Source organism: Berkeleyomyces rouxiae, assembly GCF_048999995.1.
Source record: "Berkeleyomyces rouxiae strain 22BRR77 chromosome Unknown BrBRR77_ptg000003l, whole genome shotgun sequence".
NCBI lineage: Eukaryota > Fungi > Ascomycota > Sordariomycetes > Microascales > Ceratocystidaceae > Berkeleyomyces > Berkeleyomyces rouxiae.
Window position 1 is genome coordinate 1508443 of NW_027396493.1, and position 16862 is coordinate 1525304.

Consider the following 16862-nt stretch of genomic DNA (forward strand, 5'->3'; position numbering starts at 1 on the left):
TATTCTCAGACGAGCGCGACGCTTCACCTGAAAAGCCCCACTTTTACGCACCCGTTGCCTCTGACAGTGGAATGGAAGCTTCCAACTTCGAACTTTTACTAGTCAACTCCGGATGAGTTTGGGACATCAAGACTTGGCCATCTTTCATTCTTCCTTTCTTTCATATTCAAGTTTCATTTGTCTTTAGTTTGTCCCAGCAATTTTTGTTTCTTCATCCTCCCTTTTTTTGCATCGCCTTCTTGCTCGGCCTTTTCCTCGCGCTCGCTGGTTTCATTCAAATCCCTTTTTTTTTTTTGGGGCGTCGCCAGTTCATCACGACAGCCTGCGCCAAGGCTTCGCCCACAGACGACACGACACCTACGACCAAGCTTTTTGCCCCATCACATTGTTCAGCCTTTTCGCCTTAGCCTCATCTACGCGAACTGAACCCCCGCGTTTGCTCAATCCATTGACTCGGTCCGTCGACTGTTGAAATCCGCACCACTCGCCGCCATGTCCGACCACTACGATTCTTCGGATGAAGAAGACTTCAATCCCGCGCCCGAGGTGCGCTCAGACGATGAAGAAGAGAACGAGAGACCCGCCGAGGCCAGCAGCCAGGCTGGCGACAAATCCAGCCCGGCGCCTCAGAAGACGCGCACTGCCGATCCCGACGAGGAAGATGAGTTAGAAGAGGTTGAGGAAGAAGAGGAGGAAGAAGAGGAAGAGGAAGAAGAGGAAGAAGAGGAGGAGGATGACGAGGATGATGTTCAGTCCGTAAGTTGAGATACCACCGATGCCCTCTATTTCTCATCACCTTGAGCCCAGCCATTATTGGACGTGTTATCTAACAGCCCTTTTTTTAACCAGGGCCACCGTCGCAAGCGCAGAAAGGACCACCGCAATGCCTTCTTCGATATCGAAGCCGAAGTTGACGAAGACGAGGAAGAAGACGACGAACTCGATGAAGAGGAAGTTGGCAACTTCATTGAACAAGACAACCCCGAGGACCTTGCTGAAGCCGCCCGCCTCAATGATGACCGCCGCCACCGCGAGCTCGACCGCCGTCGCGACATGGCCGCCTCAATGGATGCCGAAAAGCAGGCCGAAATTTTGCGTCAGCGCTACGGTAACCGTCGGTCCGGCCGCGGACCAGGCGATGTGGCTGCCGTCCCTAAACGTCTGTTGCTTCCCAGTGTCGATGATCCCAAAATCTGGGCTGTCAAGGCCCGTGAAGGAAAGGAGCGCGAAGTCGTCTTCTCACTTATCAAGCGCATGGACGAGCTGGTTGGCACCAAGAACGAGCTCAAGGTCACCTCAGCATTCGAGCGCGCTGGCCCTGACTCCGTCATGAAGGGTTACATCTACGTCGAGGCTATGCGTCAAGCTGATGTGCATACAGCTCTGGAGGGTTTGATGAATGTGTACCCTCGTAGCAAAATGCATCTAGTCGAGATCAAAGACATGCCTGATTTGCTCAGAGTGACCAAGAACCCTACTCTGGAACCCGGTGCCTGGGTGCGTCTTCGCAAGCCGTTCAAGCATGCTGGTGATTTGGCTCAGGTCATTGATGTCACTGAAAACGGCTTGGAAGCCCGTGTACGCTTCATCCCTCGTCTGGACTATGGTGTTCGTGAAGAGGCCACTAGTATAGACGGCAAACGCAAAAGACCTGTTGGCCCCGGTCCCCGCCCGCCTCAGCGTCTTTTTAGTGAGCAGGAAGCTCGCAAGCGTCAGCCACGCAATGTCGTCGGAAACCCATCAACCAACACATGGACCTACAACGGCGATGAGTTCGAAAACGGTTTCCAGGTTAAGGATATCAAGATCCAGCAACTGGTTATTGACGATGTTAACCCCAAGTTAGAAGAAGTCACCAAGTTTGCGTCGGGCGCTGAAGATGGTACCGAAAGCCTGGATCTAAAGGCCCTGGCTGCCAGTTTGAAGAACAGCAATGCTACGGTTGTGTACCTGCCTGGTGATGTTGTCGAGGTGCACTCTGGTGAGCAAAAGGGCGTCGTGGGTCGTACTACGGGTGTTCACGGTGATATTGTGACGCTGAATGTCATTGAGGGCACTTTGATTGGTCAGACCATTGATGTTCCTACTAAAAACCTTCGCAAGCGCTTCAAGATGGGTGATCACGTCAAGGTTGTTGGTGGAAGTCGCTTCCAGGACGAAGTCGGTATGGTTGTCAAGATCGAGGATGACCGTGTCACTCTCGTTACAGACACAACCAACAACGAAATCACGGTCTTCAGTCGTGACCTGCGCGAGGCTAGTGACTCGGGTGGCCAGACCACTCTGGGCCAGTATTCACTGCATGATATGGTACAACTGGATCCCACCACGGTTGGCTGCATCATCAAGATCGACCGTGAATCCATGACTGTTCTTGACCAGCATGGTGACACGCGCCAATCGGCACCCTCACAGATCCCCAACAAACTGCCTCCTCGCCGCCATGCCGTTGCAGCCGACCGTACTTCGGCTGAAATCCAGACGGGAGACGTGGTGCGGGAGTATGGAAACCTGCAACGCCGCGGCACTATTATGCACATCCACCGTTCCTACCTATTCCTCCAAACACATGATTCAACGGAGAACGGTGGTATCTTTGTGGTGCGCGCATCAAATGTCACAACCGTAGCCGCCAAGGGAGGCCGTGTTGCGGCCAATGGTGGTCCTGATCTCAGTGCCATGAACCCGGCGCTCAAGCGCAACGGACCCAAAGGCATGGGTCCTCCTCCCAAACCTATGGGGCGCGATCGCTCAATTGGCCAAACGGTAGTTATCCGACGTGGTATCTACAAAGGTCTACTTGGCATTGTTAAAGATGCCACTGATACCAACGCACGTGTTGAGCTTCACGCTCGTAACAAGATTGTGTCTGTGAACAAGGACCATCTCAGCTACCGCGACAAGATTACTGGCGAGCCCGTTGATCCCTTCGGCAAAGGCGGCCCTCGGCCATCAAATGGAGGTGGTGATCGGGATCGGTCCGGAGGTAATGGTGGTGGTGGTGGTAGAGTTCCCAGCTGGCAGGGTGGTAACCGCACACCGTCATACAACTCGTCAGAGCGCACTCCCGCTTGGGGCTCCAGAAGTAAGTTTAAACGCGGACAATACGTCCTGGCCTTTGTCACCCACCTGTTTTATCCATCAAAATTTGCTAACATGATGTAATAGCTCCTGCTCCTGGTGGTGGCCGGACTCCTGCTTGGAAACAGGACAACTCGGGCTCACGTACGCCTGCTTGGGCCGACGGCTCCCGCACTGTCAACCCCTACGATGGTAACCGTACAGCTTATGGCTCTGGTTCTCGGACACCTGCGTGGGCAGCCTCTGGCGGCAAGACTCCTGCACACGATTCGTATGGTTCCGGCGGTCGTACACCAGCGTACGGCAGCGACAGCTGGAACAGCGGTGGCAAGACGCCCGCATACGGTGCGTCGGTAGCAACGCCTGCCGCGCCCAGCGACGGATGGGGCTATACGCCCGGAGCATCAGGCTCGTCGTCACACGCGTTCGACGCACCGACACCTGGTGCCGGCCTACTCGGAGCGCCCACACCAGGAGCCCTGAACGCGCCCACACCCGGTGCTTACTCGGCACCTACGCCTGGAGCTCTCAGCGCGCCGACGCCTGGTGGCTGGAATAGCTGGGGCGCAGACTCGGCTCCAACGCCAGCTGCCGGCGCACCCACTCCAGCTGCGTCGGGATACGCCTCGGGTGGATACTATGGCGCGCCGACGCCGGGAGCGTATGGAGGCGTGCCGGACACGCCTGCGCCGAGATACGATGAGGATGACTAGGCGGTGGGAGAGAGCAAACTAGGGGCATGCATCAATGGCTTAAAATGAGTTTGCTGTATTGCAAGGATTGTTGCTTGGGTTTTTTCCGTGTGTTTGTTGTCTGTTTGTTGTCTTTATTTGTCGTTTTGCTCATTGTCTCATTTCGCCTGTGATTTTGCTGTTCTATTTCTATCATTGTTCTGTATTGCTGTTGAATCTACTCATACATCTTCTCGATTCTTGGCCCTGATCCTATAACGTGGGTATTATGTGTTCACCGGTGAAAATGTAGTTTCGGAACTGCCTCAGACTCCATTCTTAATATTCAATTAAGCACGTGTTTGCAGACGCTTAGACAAATTACAAATTCAGAACAGAAAGACGAAGAAATCAGACAAAGAATAACCCCTCAGGCGTCATCGCCCCAGCCCAACCACCAGACGCCAACCGAAAGAGACAGAAGCCCAAAGAACCAAAAGAAAAAAAGAACGCAGAAAGATTGGCCCGTCATTAACTGTACATGCGCCCAAAGGCCTCAAACAGCTTAGGGGAGATCTCATCGCTGGTCATGCCCTCGACCTCCATAACGAGCCCGCGTCGGGCGTAGTGCTCGAGCAACGGGCCCGCAGTCTCCTGGAACTTGGCATAGCGCGCGCGATAGACCTCCTCGGTATCGTCGGCGCGCTGCGTCAGCGGCTCGCCGGTGACGTCGTCACGGCCAGCGACGCGCGGGGCGTTGAAGGCGGTGTTGTAGACGCGGCCCGACGACTCGTGCACCCAGCGACTGGTGATGCGGCGCAGCAGCACGTCAAAGGGCGTCTTGATGGAGACCACGAGGTTGATGGGCACGACGCGGTCGAGGCTGGCGGCCTGGGCCTGCGTGCGCGGGAAGCCGTCGAGCAGGAACGAGCAGGCCGGGTCGTCGCTGAAGGCGGGCCGCGGGATCGACTCGAGGATGGACGGCGTGCCGGTAAAGCTGCTGGCCATAGTGGGCGAGAACTCTGGCTCGGCCTCGGCGGCGGCCTCGCCGCTGCTAGCAAGCGTCATACTGCCGTGGCCGGGCGGCAGGGAGATCCAGCCGCGCTGGTAGAACTCATTGCCGATGACGCGCAGGATCAGGTCGTCGCTGACCAGGCCACCGGCCTTCATGGTGTTTTCAACCTTGATGCCTGCAGGACGAGGTTAGCGGTCGGATTGTGCGGGGAGGGCGAGGGCGAGACACGGGCAGATCGAAGTAGCGTATCCTCGCGATGCTTACCGAGTGGCGTGCGGCGCTTCACGTTGCTGCGCAGAAGATCGCCCGAGCTGATGGTCTGAAGCTGCGGAAAGCGCTGGAGCAGGCGCTCGCTCTGTGTTCCTTTTCCGACGCCCGGAGCGCCGATGAGAATGACGCGGGCGGCTTTACGCAGGTGCTGCATGGCGGGCGCGGGGGAGCGGAGGGGGAGGGAGGGGTTTCTTTTTCCTTTGAAAAAACGTAAAAGTCTAAAAGAAACCGGCCACACAGCTGCGTTGTGATCTGCGTCACAACCCAAGCCTGCTTTCCTTCTTCTTTAATTTGGCGATATTCTCAATCTTTTTCCCCCCGCTCTCTCACTTTGAGCGCCAGGCAAAAAAAAAACACGCAGTGATAACAGAAAAGCCAAAAACCTCCCTGTGCGGGCTTTCGCCAGCGATGTCGGAAAATCCGGTGGGGAAGAAAGCGTGAATCAATATCAGATTTTTAAGAAGAGATAACCAAGCAAAAACGCCGTGATTCTTGCTCTTTATTTTCTTGACACGCACTCATTCAAAAATACAAAAGAAAATAATATCGAGAGAATAATGCCCGCGTCCATGGCGATCTCTCTACGGCTGGGCGGCTCTTCAGGGACGGCCGGATGACTGCGGGGGAGGGGAAATTCCCATTAGAGATCTCGGGCTACAGGCGGTCTTTAGCAGCGGGGCTGCTGCAAGAGCCCCTATTACAGGTGGTCTGCCGCTGGTGCACAGCGTGTTACAGGCTGCCCATAAATGCTCAGGAAGCCCCGGTGCTCAGTTTCTAGCGCAGTAGTATCAGAAATCCGCAACAAAAGTTGTTGGGCAATTGCGCCGTTTCTCTTTCGCTTCAACGGCAGCAGGATTCGCCCGTGGTTTCTCTTGCCGTTGAAGCGAGAATCCTCAGCCTTGCCTGCCAGCCTTGTTGGCTCTGGCTTTTTTGTTGAGACGCCAGTGACCTTGTAGTAAGTTGCTCACTATCATGAACTAGACCCTATATCCCCTGTAAATACAGCGCTCCCTGATAAGCTCCGCCCCTGTAACCACATGCTGCTTTCCTGGGGTAAATGTTAAAGCCGCTATCGCTATACTCTGGCACACGTGCCTGAAGGCCTCCCTACATACAGATTTGAGCACCAGAATAATTGCATTTATAAACACCATCATACTCCAGCTGCCTCAGCTTGATGAACAACCATGACACCCTGAGACTCTCATTATCTATTTGGAACCAGAATAAACCTTCAGAGGTACCGAATGCAGTCCGGCTGACATAAGCACGCTGTTTCTAGGCCCCTGTCTCAACCCAGCTATCCGAGGATTACCCGGCCCGTCTAGGACGGGTTAGGGAGTCTTTCCTGCCGAATGCCACCTTGCACATCTGCATGCAATACCGCCCCGAGGCGGTTTCTGTGTTGTTGTCTCAAGTTTTGGCTTCGTGTGCAAAAGCAAAATGTCTCGTACCTTAGCTTCTAGATTCCTGGGCCTCGCCACGGCCTAGGCGTTTTTGGCCTAGCGGGGTTAGGGTTTGTTTATTGTAGATAGGGCCCTTCCGGGGATGAACTTTCCACGCGGCGTCGTGTTAGTCTGCTTGTTGACAACGATGAGCCCACCACAAACAACGTGCCAAAACATGCCATTCCACGTTATTTTGTATGCGTGCCGAGTAAACTGTTCGTGAGATTAGGCCGGCATGCAGATGAGATGGTACCTCGCTTGCTTGGTAACCCTATCTGGCATCTGATATCACTGAGGGACGGATTAGAGACGACCTAGCTCCACGCCCCTGCCCACAACCTCGTGCAAATTAGGGGCGCATTTCGGTGTCTCCTGAAGGTCTGCTTAGTAAGTACAATGCTATTTTGGGTCAAGCCGAGCTGGCTGGGGCTCTTTTTGTGCACTGCATAACTTGAGCAAGAATACAAAAAGGCCAGGGGCATAAGTATTAGGTCATGGAGGGGGTCAATATTTGCACAACTCCTGTACAACTTCCCTCAAACTGCATAAACAGGTAGCTCTCACTGCATAACTTCGTGTCTTCTACACACCTCTCTCTTGGAATTCTCACCGTCTCTGAAACCCTACCCGTCTTACTCATCTTCTGCTTTTGCTTCCCTGCCATTCCTGATTCCTGGTCTTGTTCTCGTTTTGGCTTCTCTCTTCCTCCCAAGCAAAACACTGATTCTCACTCCCGTTTTCTTTATATTATTCTGTCTCGCTTCTGACTGAACTCTGCTCCTCTCATCATCGACCGGCTGCTGTTACTGTTACCGATACTTCTACCGCTTTCGTCTCCCGCTGCCGCTGATTCGCTGCGCCGTGTTTTCTGTGACTCCCAACAGTCGCTCTCTTATTCTTCCATCCTTCTTTTGCATCTTATTTTTTTCCTCTCTTGGTAGCAGCCAAACTTTCCGTCTTTCTGCCGCACAAAACCCGAAGTGAAGCGAGCCCACCGAATCTCCACCGCCTCACGAGTTTTTGCCTGCCGTTTCACCACTCTCGCGACGGCTTGACCTGCTCTCTCCCTCTCTTTCTGCCCCTCACACCCCCACAAGGTCACAACTCCCTCTTCATCATGAGCGCCACTGCTGCTGTTGCGCGCAGAGCGACCGCTCCTCTGGTCGGTACGTTTTCACAGCCTCCCGTCGTCCGTGACCCACCTCATACTAACCCTCTTCGCAGCCCGCTCTTTGACCAGATCACAATTCGCCGCGGCCAACACGCTGCTGCTCCGCAATGCTCGCACTACTCCCTCGTTCATGCCCGCCGTCTCTATCCTACTGTCATCATCTCGCAGTGTGTCAACTGAGCCCCATCGCCCGGGCATGCCTCCTGGCCCGCCTCCGGGCTTCAACGCCGAGGTAGCTAGAAAGCCCCTGCCCCGGGACGTTGCCTTCAAGAAAGACCCTGTAACCGTGTCCAAACCTGCCCAGTCAGCCGACAAAACCCCGGCAGCCAGTCCCTCCGAGCAAACAGGGAAAGAGGTTTCCAAAGAAGAGAGCTCAAATCTAGCTACAAGCAAGGCTGATGCCGAGGCCGCTGCCAAGGACGATCATGAAAAGAATATGACCCTATGGGAAAAGATCAAGCACGAGGCGAACCACTACTGGGACGGCAGCAAACTGCTCGCTGCTGAGGTCAAGATCAGCACTCGCCTTGCCCTGAAAATGATGGCCGGATACGAGCTGACCCGCCGCGAGAACCGCCAGCTCAGACGGACAGTGCAGGACGTTGCCCGTCTAGTTCCCTTTTCCGTCTTTGTCATTGTCCCTTTTGCAGAGCTGCTGCTTCCTTTTGCTCTGAAGCTGTTCCCCGGAATGCTGCCTAGTACCTTTGAGGGCGACAAGAGCAAAGCTGCCAAGGCCTCTATACTACGTGCTACCCGCAAGGATGTCAGCACCTTCTTGCAGTCGACTTTGCAGGAGACTGGAATCCCTCTGGCTATTGCCTCATCACAAAAGGAAGAATTCCGTCGTTTCTTCACCAAGCTACGGTCTACTGGTGAGAAGCCGGAAGACGCTGCTGTCATTCGCATCTGCCAGATGTTCAAGGATGACCTGACTCTGGACAATCTCTCCCGGCCTCAGCTAGTCAGCATGTGCCGCTACATGAACCTGGGCACTCTGGGCAATGACGGCATGCTGCGTTACCAGGTGCGCCACCGGATGCGCCAGATCAAGCGTGATGACCGCGCCATTTCCTTTGAGGGTATTGACAACTTGACTCCCGGTGAGGTGCAGACTGCCTGCGCTAGCCGTGGTATCCGCACGCACGGCGTGTCCCCTGCGCGCATGCGGGCCGACCTTCAGACCTGGTTGAACCTGCGTCTCAAGGAGGGTGTCCCTTCAACACTCCTAGTCTTGAGCAATGCCTACATGTACTCAGGTGACATGACGAGCCAGGTCGATGCGCTGATGAATGTTCTGTCGTCGATTCCTGAGGAGCTGTACCACGAGATTGAGCTCGAGGTGCACAACGCAGAGGGCGCTGCCACCAACAAGCAGCGTCTGGAGGTCCTCAAGGAACAGCAAGAGCTCATTGAGGATGAGGCCAAGCAAGACGAAGTCCATGAGACTACTGGCATGGCTGCGCCTCGCGACAATGCCAACATTGATGAGAAGGAGGAGCGTCTGGCAGCCCAGCCTGCCGCGCTGGCGAACAAGGTTGCCGGCGAAGTTGCGGCCGCCGAGGCCGAGACTCTCAAGGCTGTCAAGGGAGCACCTGCCACTAGCTCTGCCGGCTCTGCCGAGGGCAAGACGAAGCAAGAGTAAACCGCGAAACAACAATGGAAGTCGATGGTGTGCGCATACTATCGCTCGAGTCCTGATGTGTTCGTCTGATTATGCCATCTCGCCCTCGAGTGCAGGATTCCATTTAAGATTCATCCTGAAGATTCATCTCTATGCCCATGTTGCTTACTTTGCTCGACGCTTTTTTTCATTGTTGGTCTTTTGGTTTTCTCTCTTCCTTTTTCTTGCATTTAGACGTTATGATGCCCCTTTTGTTTGTGTGGGGGACGGAGAAAGCGTGTCCTTTGTCAGGGACATGCAACCATCTCAGCCTATAGTGGCGCAGGAGAACGCACAGATCAGCGACTGTTTCTGATGCTCGTTTCTCCCTGTTACATGTGAATGTGAACATTGCTGCTGAGCTTGATTCATGGTGTAGAGCCCGAGACACGGGCTATCTCTCTTTCTGCGCCCCCCATCCTCTCTTCTGTCGGTTTGGATTTCCCTTTTTTATCGTTTTGTTTTTTTGCCCTTTTCGACGATTTCATTTTCGTTGACGGTATTCCATATTATCTTTCTCCTGCTCCATACCACATTTTTCTTCTTTGTTTCCTTATCCATACTGTTGCTCATCCATTTCTCAACTCAATCACAATCTGTGTGCCATCACAGGGTTTTTCTTTTCTTTTATTGCCCATTATACTTCTCTTATTTCTGCTCAAGATTATCATCAACAAGACCATCTATGATCGTACCAGACGATGCTTCACTTTCCCTTTTCTCTCTCATTGTTTATTCATATCCAGGACTGTGTCAACACTCCTACCTACGCTCTTTACCAGAATTATATTGATGGACATGTTTCACTTACAAAAAAAAACACGGAAAACCCACACAAACTTGTCACTCTTTTTGTTTCTTTCTGGCTGTCCAGTTTCTTGTTTCCATGTTTTTCCTGTTTTCTTTTGGGCGTTTCTTCATGTGTTCGTACCAAGATGCCAAAGCCAGTAGCGTCTCAAGATTTGGGGTCTCGGTTTTCATTTTCTATATGGCGTAGAGATTATATCGTCTACTCGTTCCACCCACTTGCATTTGGTTTCCCTTTTCTTTTATAGTTATATAAATTCAGCTGAAACTCTACTCCATTCGCATTGGAGGGAACCCAGCTTCAATGCATATTTTGAAAACTTTCACTCCGTCTTACTTGCTTGAGGAAAGTCCGAGAGGAAGAACGAGGCGCAATGAACCCGTCGATGAAGCTTGTGTTACCCTTCGCAGGTTGCTTTTCTGTAACTTTAATGACTTGCTTCAAATCGTCAATTGTGGCCTTGGCTTTGACTTGAGTAAAAGATGTTTAACCAGATGCCGTATTTTCGATTATTGTGGAGACATAGTCACGTGTGTTGAGTTTGGCAGTGCAGCTCTGGCGACCCCTCACTACAAGTGAACACTCAAGTTGGATTTAGAGCGAGTGTCGTGTATACATGTGTATTATTATGAGTGGTGACGTAAAAAGGCAGAGTTGGGTCGCGATGATTTGGCAGACCTTTTTTTGAGTTATGTAGAGAAAAGGTCACGTGTACACCTTTTGTCCTCTGTAGAGTCCCTCAGCTCTTGGCTCTTGGCTCTTGGTCGCTCTTGATGGCAGCCTTTGACGAGCACGACTTTTTTGCGCAGGGGTATGCAATCAAGCTGCCTGCTGGAGCTTTGGGAAAGCACAGGGATGCCCCCACTTATTTTCCAGGAAGAAGCTCTGAATGCGGAGGGAAGGCTAGCGATCGAGACATCATCGCCATGATTGGAAGCAGTCTATGATGCAGACATTAGAGTCAGAGAGCAGGAAGAAAGGCCAATTTCAACATACATAGTATCTTTATATTTTTTGTCGAGTCCACAGATCCGAGTCCGAGTCCCTTGCCTCTTCTTCAAGTTCTGCCTGGCTCGCCCTGATCAGGAAGGCACACATAACGTGCGTTTGCGTGGTGCTTGCAGTTTTCCAGCACAGTCAGAACGGAACCCCACTATCTCAAACCGCGTGCCTGCCGTCACCAGAATTAGTTATGTGATAATCGCTACGGGCAGTGATCAGATTGCGACCTTCAATTTTTCTTGTTCTCTTTAAATCTTATTTTTGCTTGTACCATTTTCCGCTCTCCAGTCTTCAGCGTCATTTGTTGCCAATTACGACGTCATAATTTCCGCGCCTATTTCTTCGTCGAGCCTTTGATTGATTTCCTCGTGTTGCTGTTTAATTGCTAAAACGGCCTCCTCCTCGCAACTCATTCGGCCTCTGCCGCTGCTCCTCCTCCTACCAAGTACTTGTATCCCGGCCTGTACGCCGCTTCTTTCGCTCCACTCCGACAAAACTCCAAATTCGTCCATCCGACGCTGCCGCCGCCTGCCATGGACAACGACTTTGATAACGTCACATGGGACACCGGACACGATGCGTTTGCAGGCCCCCAAGCCGGCGGTCGTCTGTCATCTTCCTACGACTATGACGACGACGTTATCGTTGGCTCCAGCGCTGGCACGCCAATTCCGGCCCAGATCGATGCTGGCGCCCACATAGACATTGGAAACTCGCCGGGCGACCGACTGGAGTGTACTGTGACCTTGCCAATCAAAGAACAGGACGGGTCCAAGGACGCCTTTGTGTCATACCTTATCACTACTACTGTAGGTCATTCCACCGCTCTGTTGTGCTATTGCTCATGCGACCGAAAGATGATGCTGACGATGGGATTGCTCCTTTGACCCCTCTTGTAGAGCGACTTCCCCTCATTTCAGAAACCCGTCTCCTCGGTCCGCCGCCGTTTCACCGACTTTGTATATCTCTACAAGGCTCTCGTCAAAGAGTTTGTGGCCTGTGCAGTCCCGCCCATCCCCGACAAGCAGCGGATGGAATATGTCCGTGGCGATCGCTTCGGCCCTGAGTTCACCAATCGCCGCGCCAAGAGCCTCCAACGCTTCCTTACACGAATCTCTATGCACCCACACTTGCGGCGCGCCCAGATTCTACATACCTTCCTCGAGAGCCCAGACTGGAATGCCACCATGCGCTCACGCAACCAGCGTAATTCCATGAGCAGCGAGAACGGCAGCACGGGCGCCGGCGGCGTTTTTGACGCCTTTGCTGACAGCGTCATCAATGCCTTTACCAAAGTACACAAGCCCAATAAGCGCTTTATCGATGTGCGGGACAAGACAGACAAACTGGATGAGGGCCTAGCCAGCATTGAAAAAATCGTGTCGCGCGTCGTGCGCCGCCTCACCGATCTTGAAACCGACCAGCGCGAGCTAGCTGAGCAGTTCCGCAAGCTGATTGCCATGGAACCCCACATCGGCAGTGATGTGCGCAGCTTCTCGGCCACTATCGACAGCACAGCCAACAGTCTGTGCCAGATGCGCGAGAGCACTGACGTCGACTACCTCGGCAGCGTGCGCGACATGGAAGCTTACTGCAGCGCCATGAAGACGCTGCTTAAAACCCGTGAGCAGAAGCAACTTGACTACGAGCAGCTAACCGAGTACTTGACCAAGAGCACAGCTGAGCGTGAGGGTATCCAAAACGGCGGCGGTGGCGGCAGCGGACTGGCCGGAAGCTTGACCGGCGCGGGCGGCCTTGCTGGTGGCATCACGGGCGCCATTCGCTCGCGCATCGAGGACGCGCGCGGCGTCGACCACGAACACGCGCGCCGCGAACGCCAGCGCAAGCTCGAGCTGCGCATCGACATGCTCAGCTCTGAGGCCGAGAGCGCAAAGAGCACGGCGCAATTGTTCAACGACGAGGTGGTGCGCGAGATCAGCGACTTTGACCGCATCAAGCGTGTCGAGTTCCGCGGCCAGCTGCTTGGTCTGTGCGATGCCAACATTGCCTACTATGATGACGTCGTGGCGTCGTGGGAGCAGTTTATCCAGAAGCATGACACGCCATGTGCGGTGGAGTGATTGCGGGACAGGGAGAGGGTGTGACATTTTGTTTGGTGGTTGATTGATGCTCTTAATCTACAGAGAGAACACGCGTGATTTTTTTTTTCTTGGTTTCCCAACTCATTCACTCGGTCTTAGCAACAGAGCACCAAAAAATAAAATAAAGACATAATATCATGACATGAAAGCGAAAAAAAAAATAAAGAAAGAAACAGAGGCCCCAATCTACACACCTGTGTGTGCTTCTTTCTAAAAAAGCGGTTGCGATTTATCAGGGGCTAGCATCACGCCAAAAGGAATAGTATGTGTAGCAACGCCAAAGACAAGAAGAAAAAAGAAAAGTAAATACTAGAAACTCAACAAGAAAAAGGCTCTCCGCGCACAATTAGCTCGGCTCTCCAACGCCTTGCTCAGCGTCGGATGTCGACTCAAGAACGACGGCAACACCATGCGCGTGCGCCTCTCATGACCGGTTGTTCCCGCGAAGCAGGTTCTCGCGGTCCGAGTCGCTCGCGGCGTCGCCGGCACTCTCCTCGTCATCGTCATCGTCGTCGCCAATCGTATGCAGCGGCTCGTCGCCCAGCGCGCGCGCCCCCCGCTGGGGCTGGTCATGGTAGCCGTCATTGAAGCCGTCGTCCTCGTCATCGCTGCCGCCAGCAAAGGCGTCGTACAGCTCGCCGCCGCGCGTGCGGCCAGGAGCGCCAGCAGCGCCGCGGCCCGACGTGCCCTTTTCGATGCCGTTGGGGTCGTCGGAGACGGCCTGCAGCGGCTCGAACTCGTAGGCGTTGCGTGAGTCGTTGGCCAGGCGCTTGCGGCGCGCCATGAAAAAGTAGATGCCCAGGCCGGCGCAGAAGGCGACGATGAGCGTCGATGCGCCAATGATCCAGACGCGGGCGCTGTTGCCAAACGACGGCAGCCAGTCGACCCAGGAGGAGCCTTCAGTAGCAGAAGTCTGGGCGGGCAGGGTCGAGGTGGCCGTCGCGTTGGCGGTGGTCGAGGGAGCAAAGACTCCAGACTCGGATGACGTGGGCTTCGTGGGGCGATCGGGGTGGTCGGTGGGAACCGTGGTTGGCAGGGCGGTCGCGTCAGACGAAGCCGTGGCGGCAATAGAGGTGGTTGATACAGTTGCAATTTGGGTCTCGATCTTGTCGTGGTCGGCATCATCCTCCTCGGTAGGCATGGGCAGCTTAGTGGCCTTGTCGGCCTCAATGGACTCACCCCACAGCTTCAAGTGCCAGTCAACCCAGGTGCCCGACATATCATTCACTATGGTGTCTTTGAGGATAATCTTCCACTTTCCGACGCCAGACTCGCCCCAATGTGCAACGGTCATGAAGGTCCAATCGTTGTAACCGGCCTTGGAGCTGTCGAGACGACGCGGGGCTGAAATGTGGCTGACAACGCCGAAAGGACTAACAAGGTCAGCGTTAAGGTCGCCACGCCGCTCATGTTTAACATTCATGGTGATAGTGACATGCTCAACACGCTCCAGGTTGGCCTGCTTCAGCATGTCTTCGGTAATCTCAAACTCACTGACCAAGCCGTCAGCACCCTGAGGGATCTCTTTGTTCACGTGCTGCCAGGGCGAAAAGTACCAAGCCTGAGGCTTGACCTTTTTCCAATCCTTGGCGGCGTGTACCATGGCATAAGTGTCCAGAGCACCGTAGCCGTACACGTGACTGAACATGCGGCCAATGGAAGTGGTCTGCCACAGCTTCTGCTCTTCAGGGTGGATTTGCACAGACGTAAGTACGACAAGCCATTGCACATCTCTCCAGCCTAGATCAGGACGGACCTGTAGCACAAGGGCCACAATGCCAGCAGCCAGGGGAGCTGCTGCAGAAGTACCTCCATGGCCAGAGTAGCAGCTGTTAGGCCCAACATCAGTGGTGTGCTATAAAACGAAGAAGTCATAGTTATTAGCGATGGTCCTCGAAGAGAAACATGGTATATCCAAACTTACAATCGCATCACCGCTGCCACTCGAGTATGTCACAGCCAAGTTGGCAGAGCACTTTTCAGAGTAGTACGGGTGGTCACCGTTGTGATCCACGGCGCCAACAGTGATACTGTAGATAGAGTTGGTATAACCGTCAAAGTTACAGTTGTCGTCACTGGCAGCACCGTTGCCGCTGGCAAAGACATAGATTGACCCAAGGCCATTACGGCCATCCTGGATGCCCTTGAGCATGGCCTGGCGAATCAACACACCCGGAGCCTCCATGCTGCGGCCGTCGTCCGGAGGGCCCCACGAGCAGGAGTAGATATGGTTGTGTTCGTAGTCGTACGTCATGGCTACGGCTTCATCAGCATCAGAAATCATCTTGCTAAGGATACGGAGGCCAGACACCTTCGAGTTGAAGGCCACGCCGAGACCGCATACTTCGTTGCGCACGGCAGCGATCTCGCCAGCGCAACGAGTACCGTGGTGGTCGTCAGAGAGACGCGGCTTGGGCTCTGGACTCCGGTCGTTGAAGTCATAAGATCCCTCGGCGTAGTAGTTGTCTTTGAGATCTTCGCTGTACATGTCTAGACCATCGTCGACGATGGCCACAATGGAACCATTGCCCGTGATGCCCTCCAGCCAAATGTCGGTCATGTTGACGTCATGGCCGGGCTGTTCAGTGTTGATCAAGTGCCATTGATCCTTGAATATGGGGTCCTTGATGTCGATTTTTTCGATGAGGGCCTTGCGCTTTTCCTCGAGCTCGTCGTTTCTAGCGATTAGCCGGTGGCCGCTACGAGGCGCCATGTAGCCCTCGGGTCGCGGAGGGATGATGCGCTTCTCGAGCCGAGGCTTGAGCTGCTGCTTCTGGGAAAATCGCACGCTAGCGAGAGCGTCCGTCTCCCCCAGCGACCGCTTGCGGTGGCGGCTCATTGCGATGGCCTCGCCTGCTACGTCGCGAGTAGTCTTTTCGCCAGTGAAGACGTGGAGGTTGTCCAAAGCTCCCAGCTGGCCATCGTAGCGCAGCCCAAGCTTGGAAGCGACCTCCCGGGGATCTATTTCCGGGCGTAAATTCAATACATAGTGGTCGGCAGAATCAAAGTCAAACTGTGGGACGTTGCGAGAGGACAACTGGACGGCCGATACAGCAGGGGCCAGGCTGGCAGCCAGGCCAATCAAAGAAGATATCCGCATGGCGAGCGTATGTGCTCAATAGAGTGTTTCGAAGGGGGCGAGACACGACCTGCAAAGAAAGCAGACAGAGGGCACGTTGCTTAGATGCGTTGCAGGGGGGAATGTCGTGGAACCGGAGATGTGGGCGGGTTCGTTGGAGTGGGTGGTGTCTGCTTGTATATATACGAAGATTTATACATAAACGGGCCTGAAGCCACGATGGAGGGACACCCTTGCAGTGGTTGGGTGATCGTCGCTTTGTCTACCAAAGAAGCCGCATTCGTGTTAGCAAGACAATCGCAATAGAAGAGGGCACGACCAACGTACCGACGCGAAAGCACTCCGGGGCTGGGCCGGCACGGAAGGACGGCGGCTGGTACTGATGACGTCTTTCGGAGTGGCTGTTAATCCGGGCTGCGGTGTGTGGGTAAGAGAATCGCGACGCCGGTTGGGCGGAGGAAGGCTTCAGCTTCACAAGAGCAGCAAAAAAAAAGAAATAATAAATCTGTATAGTTCCAAGCAGAGCAAAAGAAAAATTAAAAAGAAGAAAAAAAA

General features: G+C 54.0%; 5 protein-coding genes across 5 annotated transcripts; 3 read left to right on the forward strand and 2 right to left on the reverse strand.

Annotated features, from left to right (window-relative positions):
- Positions 1–492: 492 nt before the first annotated feature.
- On the forward strand, positions 493–3794 carry BROUX77_003595 (uncharacterized protein; the record flags this gene model as incomplete). Its single annotated transcript, XM_073748263.1, has 3 exons — positions 493–756; positions 850–3085; positions 3169–3794. The coding sequence occupies 3 exons, from the start codon at positions 493–495 to the stop codon at positions 3792–3794; spliced, it is 3126 nt and encodes a 1041-aa protein (XP_073606020.1).
- Positions 3795–4283: 489 nt separating this feature from the next.
- On the reverse strand, positions 4284–5191 carry BROUX77_003596 (uncharacterized protein; the record flags this gene model as incomplete). The annotated part of the gene is made up of 2 exons (XM_073748264.1): positions 4284–4942; positions 5032–5191. 2 exons carry the CDS (start codon positions 5189–5191, stop codon positions 4284–4286), a joined length of 819 nt encoding a protein of 272 aa, XP_073606021.1.
- A 2411-nt stretch (positions 5192–7602) lies between these two features.
- BROUX77_003597 (uncharacterized protein) lies at positions 7603–9298 on the forward strand (the record flags this gene model as incomplete). The annotated part of the gene is made up of 2 exons (XM_073748265.1): positions 7603–7651; positions 7710–9298. 2 exons carry the CDS (start codon positions 7603–7605, stop codon positions 9296–9298), a joined length of 1638 nt encoding a protein of 545 aa, XP_073606022.1.
- Positions 9299–11659: 2361 nt separating this feature from the next.
- BROUX77_003598 (uncharacterized protein) lies at positions 11660–13207 on the forward strand (the record flags this gene model as incomplete). The annotated part of the gene is made up of 2 exons (XM_073748268.1): positions 11660–11935; positions 12026–13207. 2 exons carry the CDS (start codon positions 11660–11662, stop codon positions 13205–13207), a joined length of 1458 nt encoding a protein of 485 aa, XP_073606023.1.
- Positions 13208–13652: 445 nt separating this feature from the next.
- Positions 13653–16328, reverse strand: BROUX77_003599 (uncharacterized protein; the record flags this gene model as incomplete). Its single annotated transcript, XM_073748269.1, has 2 exons — positions 13653–15083; positions 15153–16328. The coding sequence occupies 2 exons, from the start codon at positions 16326–16328 to the stop codon at positions 13653–13655; spliced, it is 2607 nt and encodes an 868-aa protein (XP_073606024.1).
- Between the last annotated feature and the right edge of the window lie 534 nt (positions 16329–16862).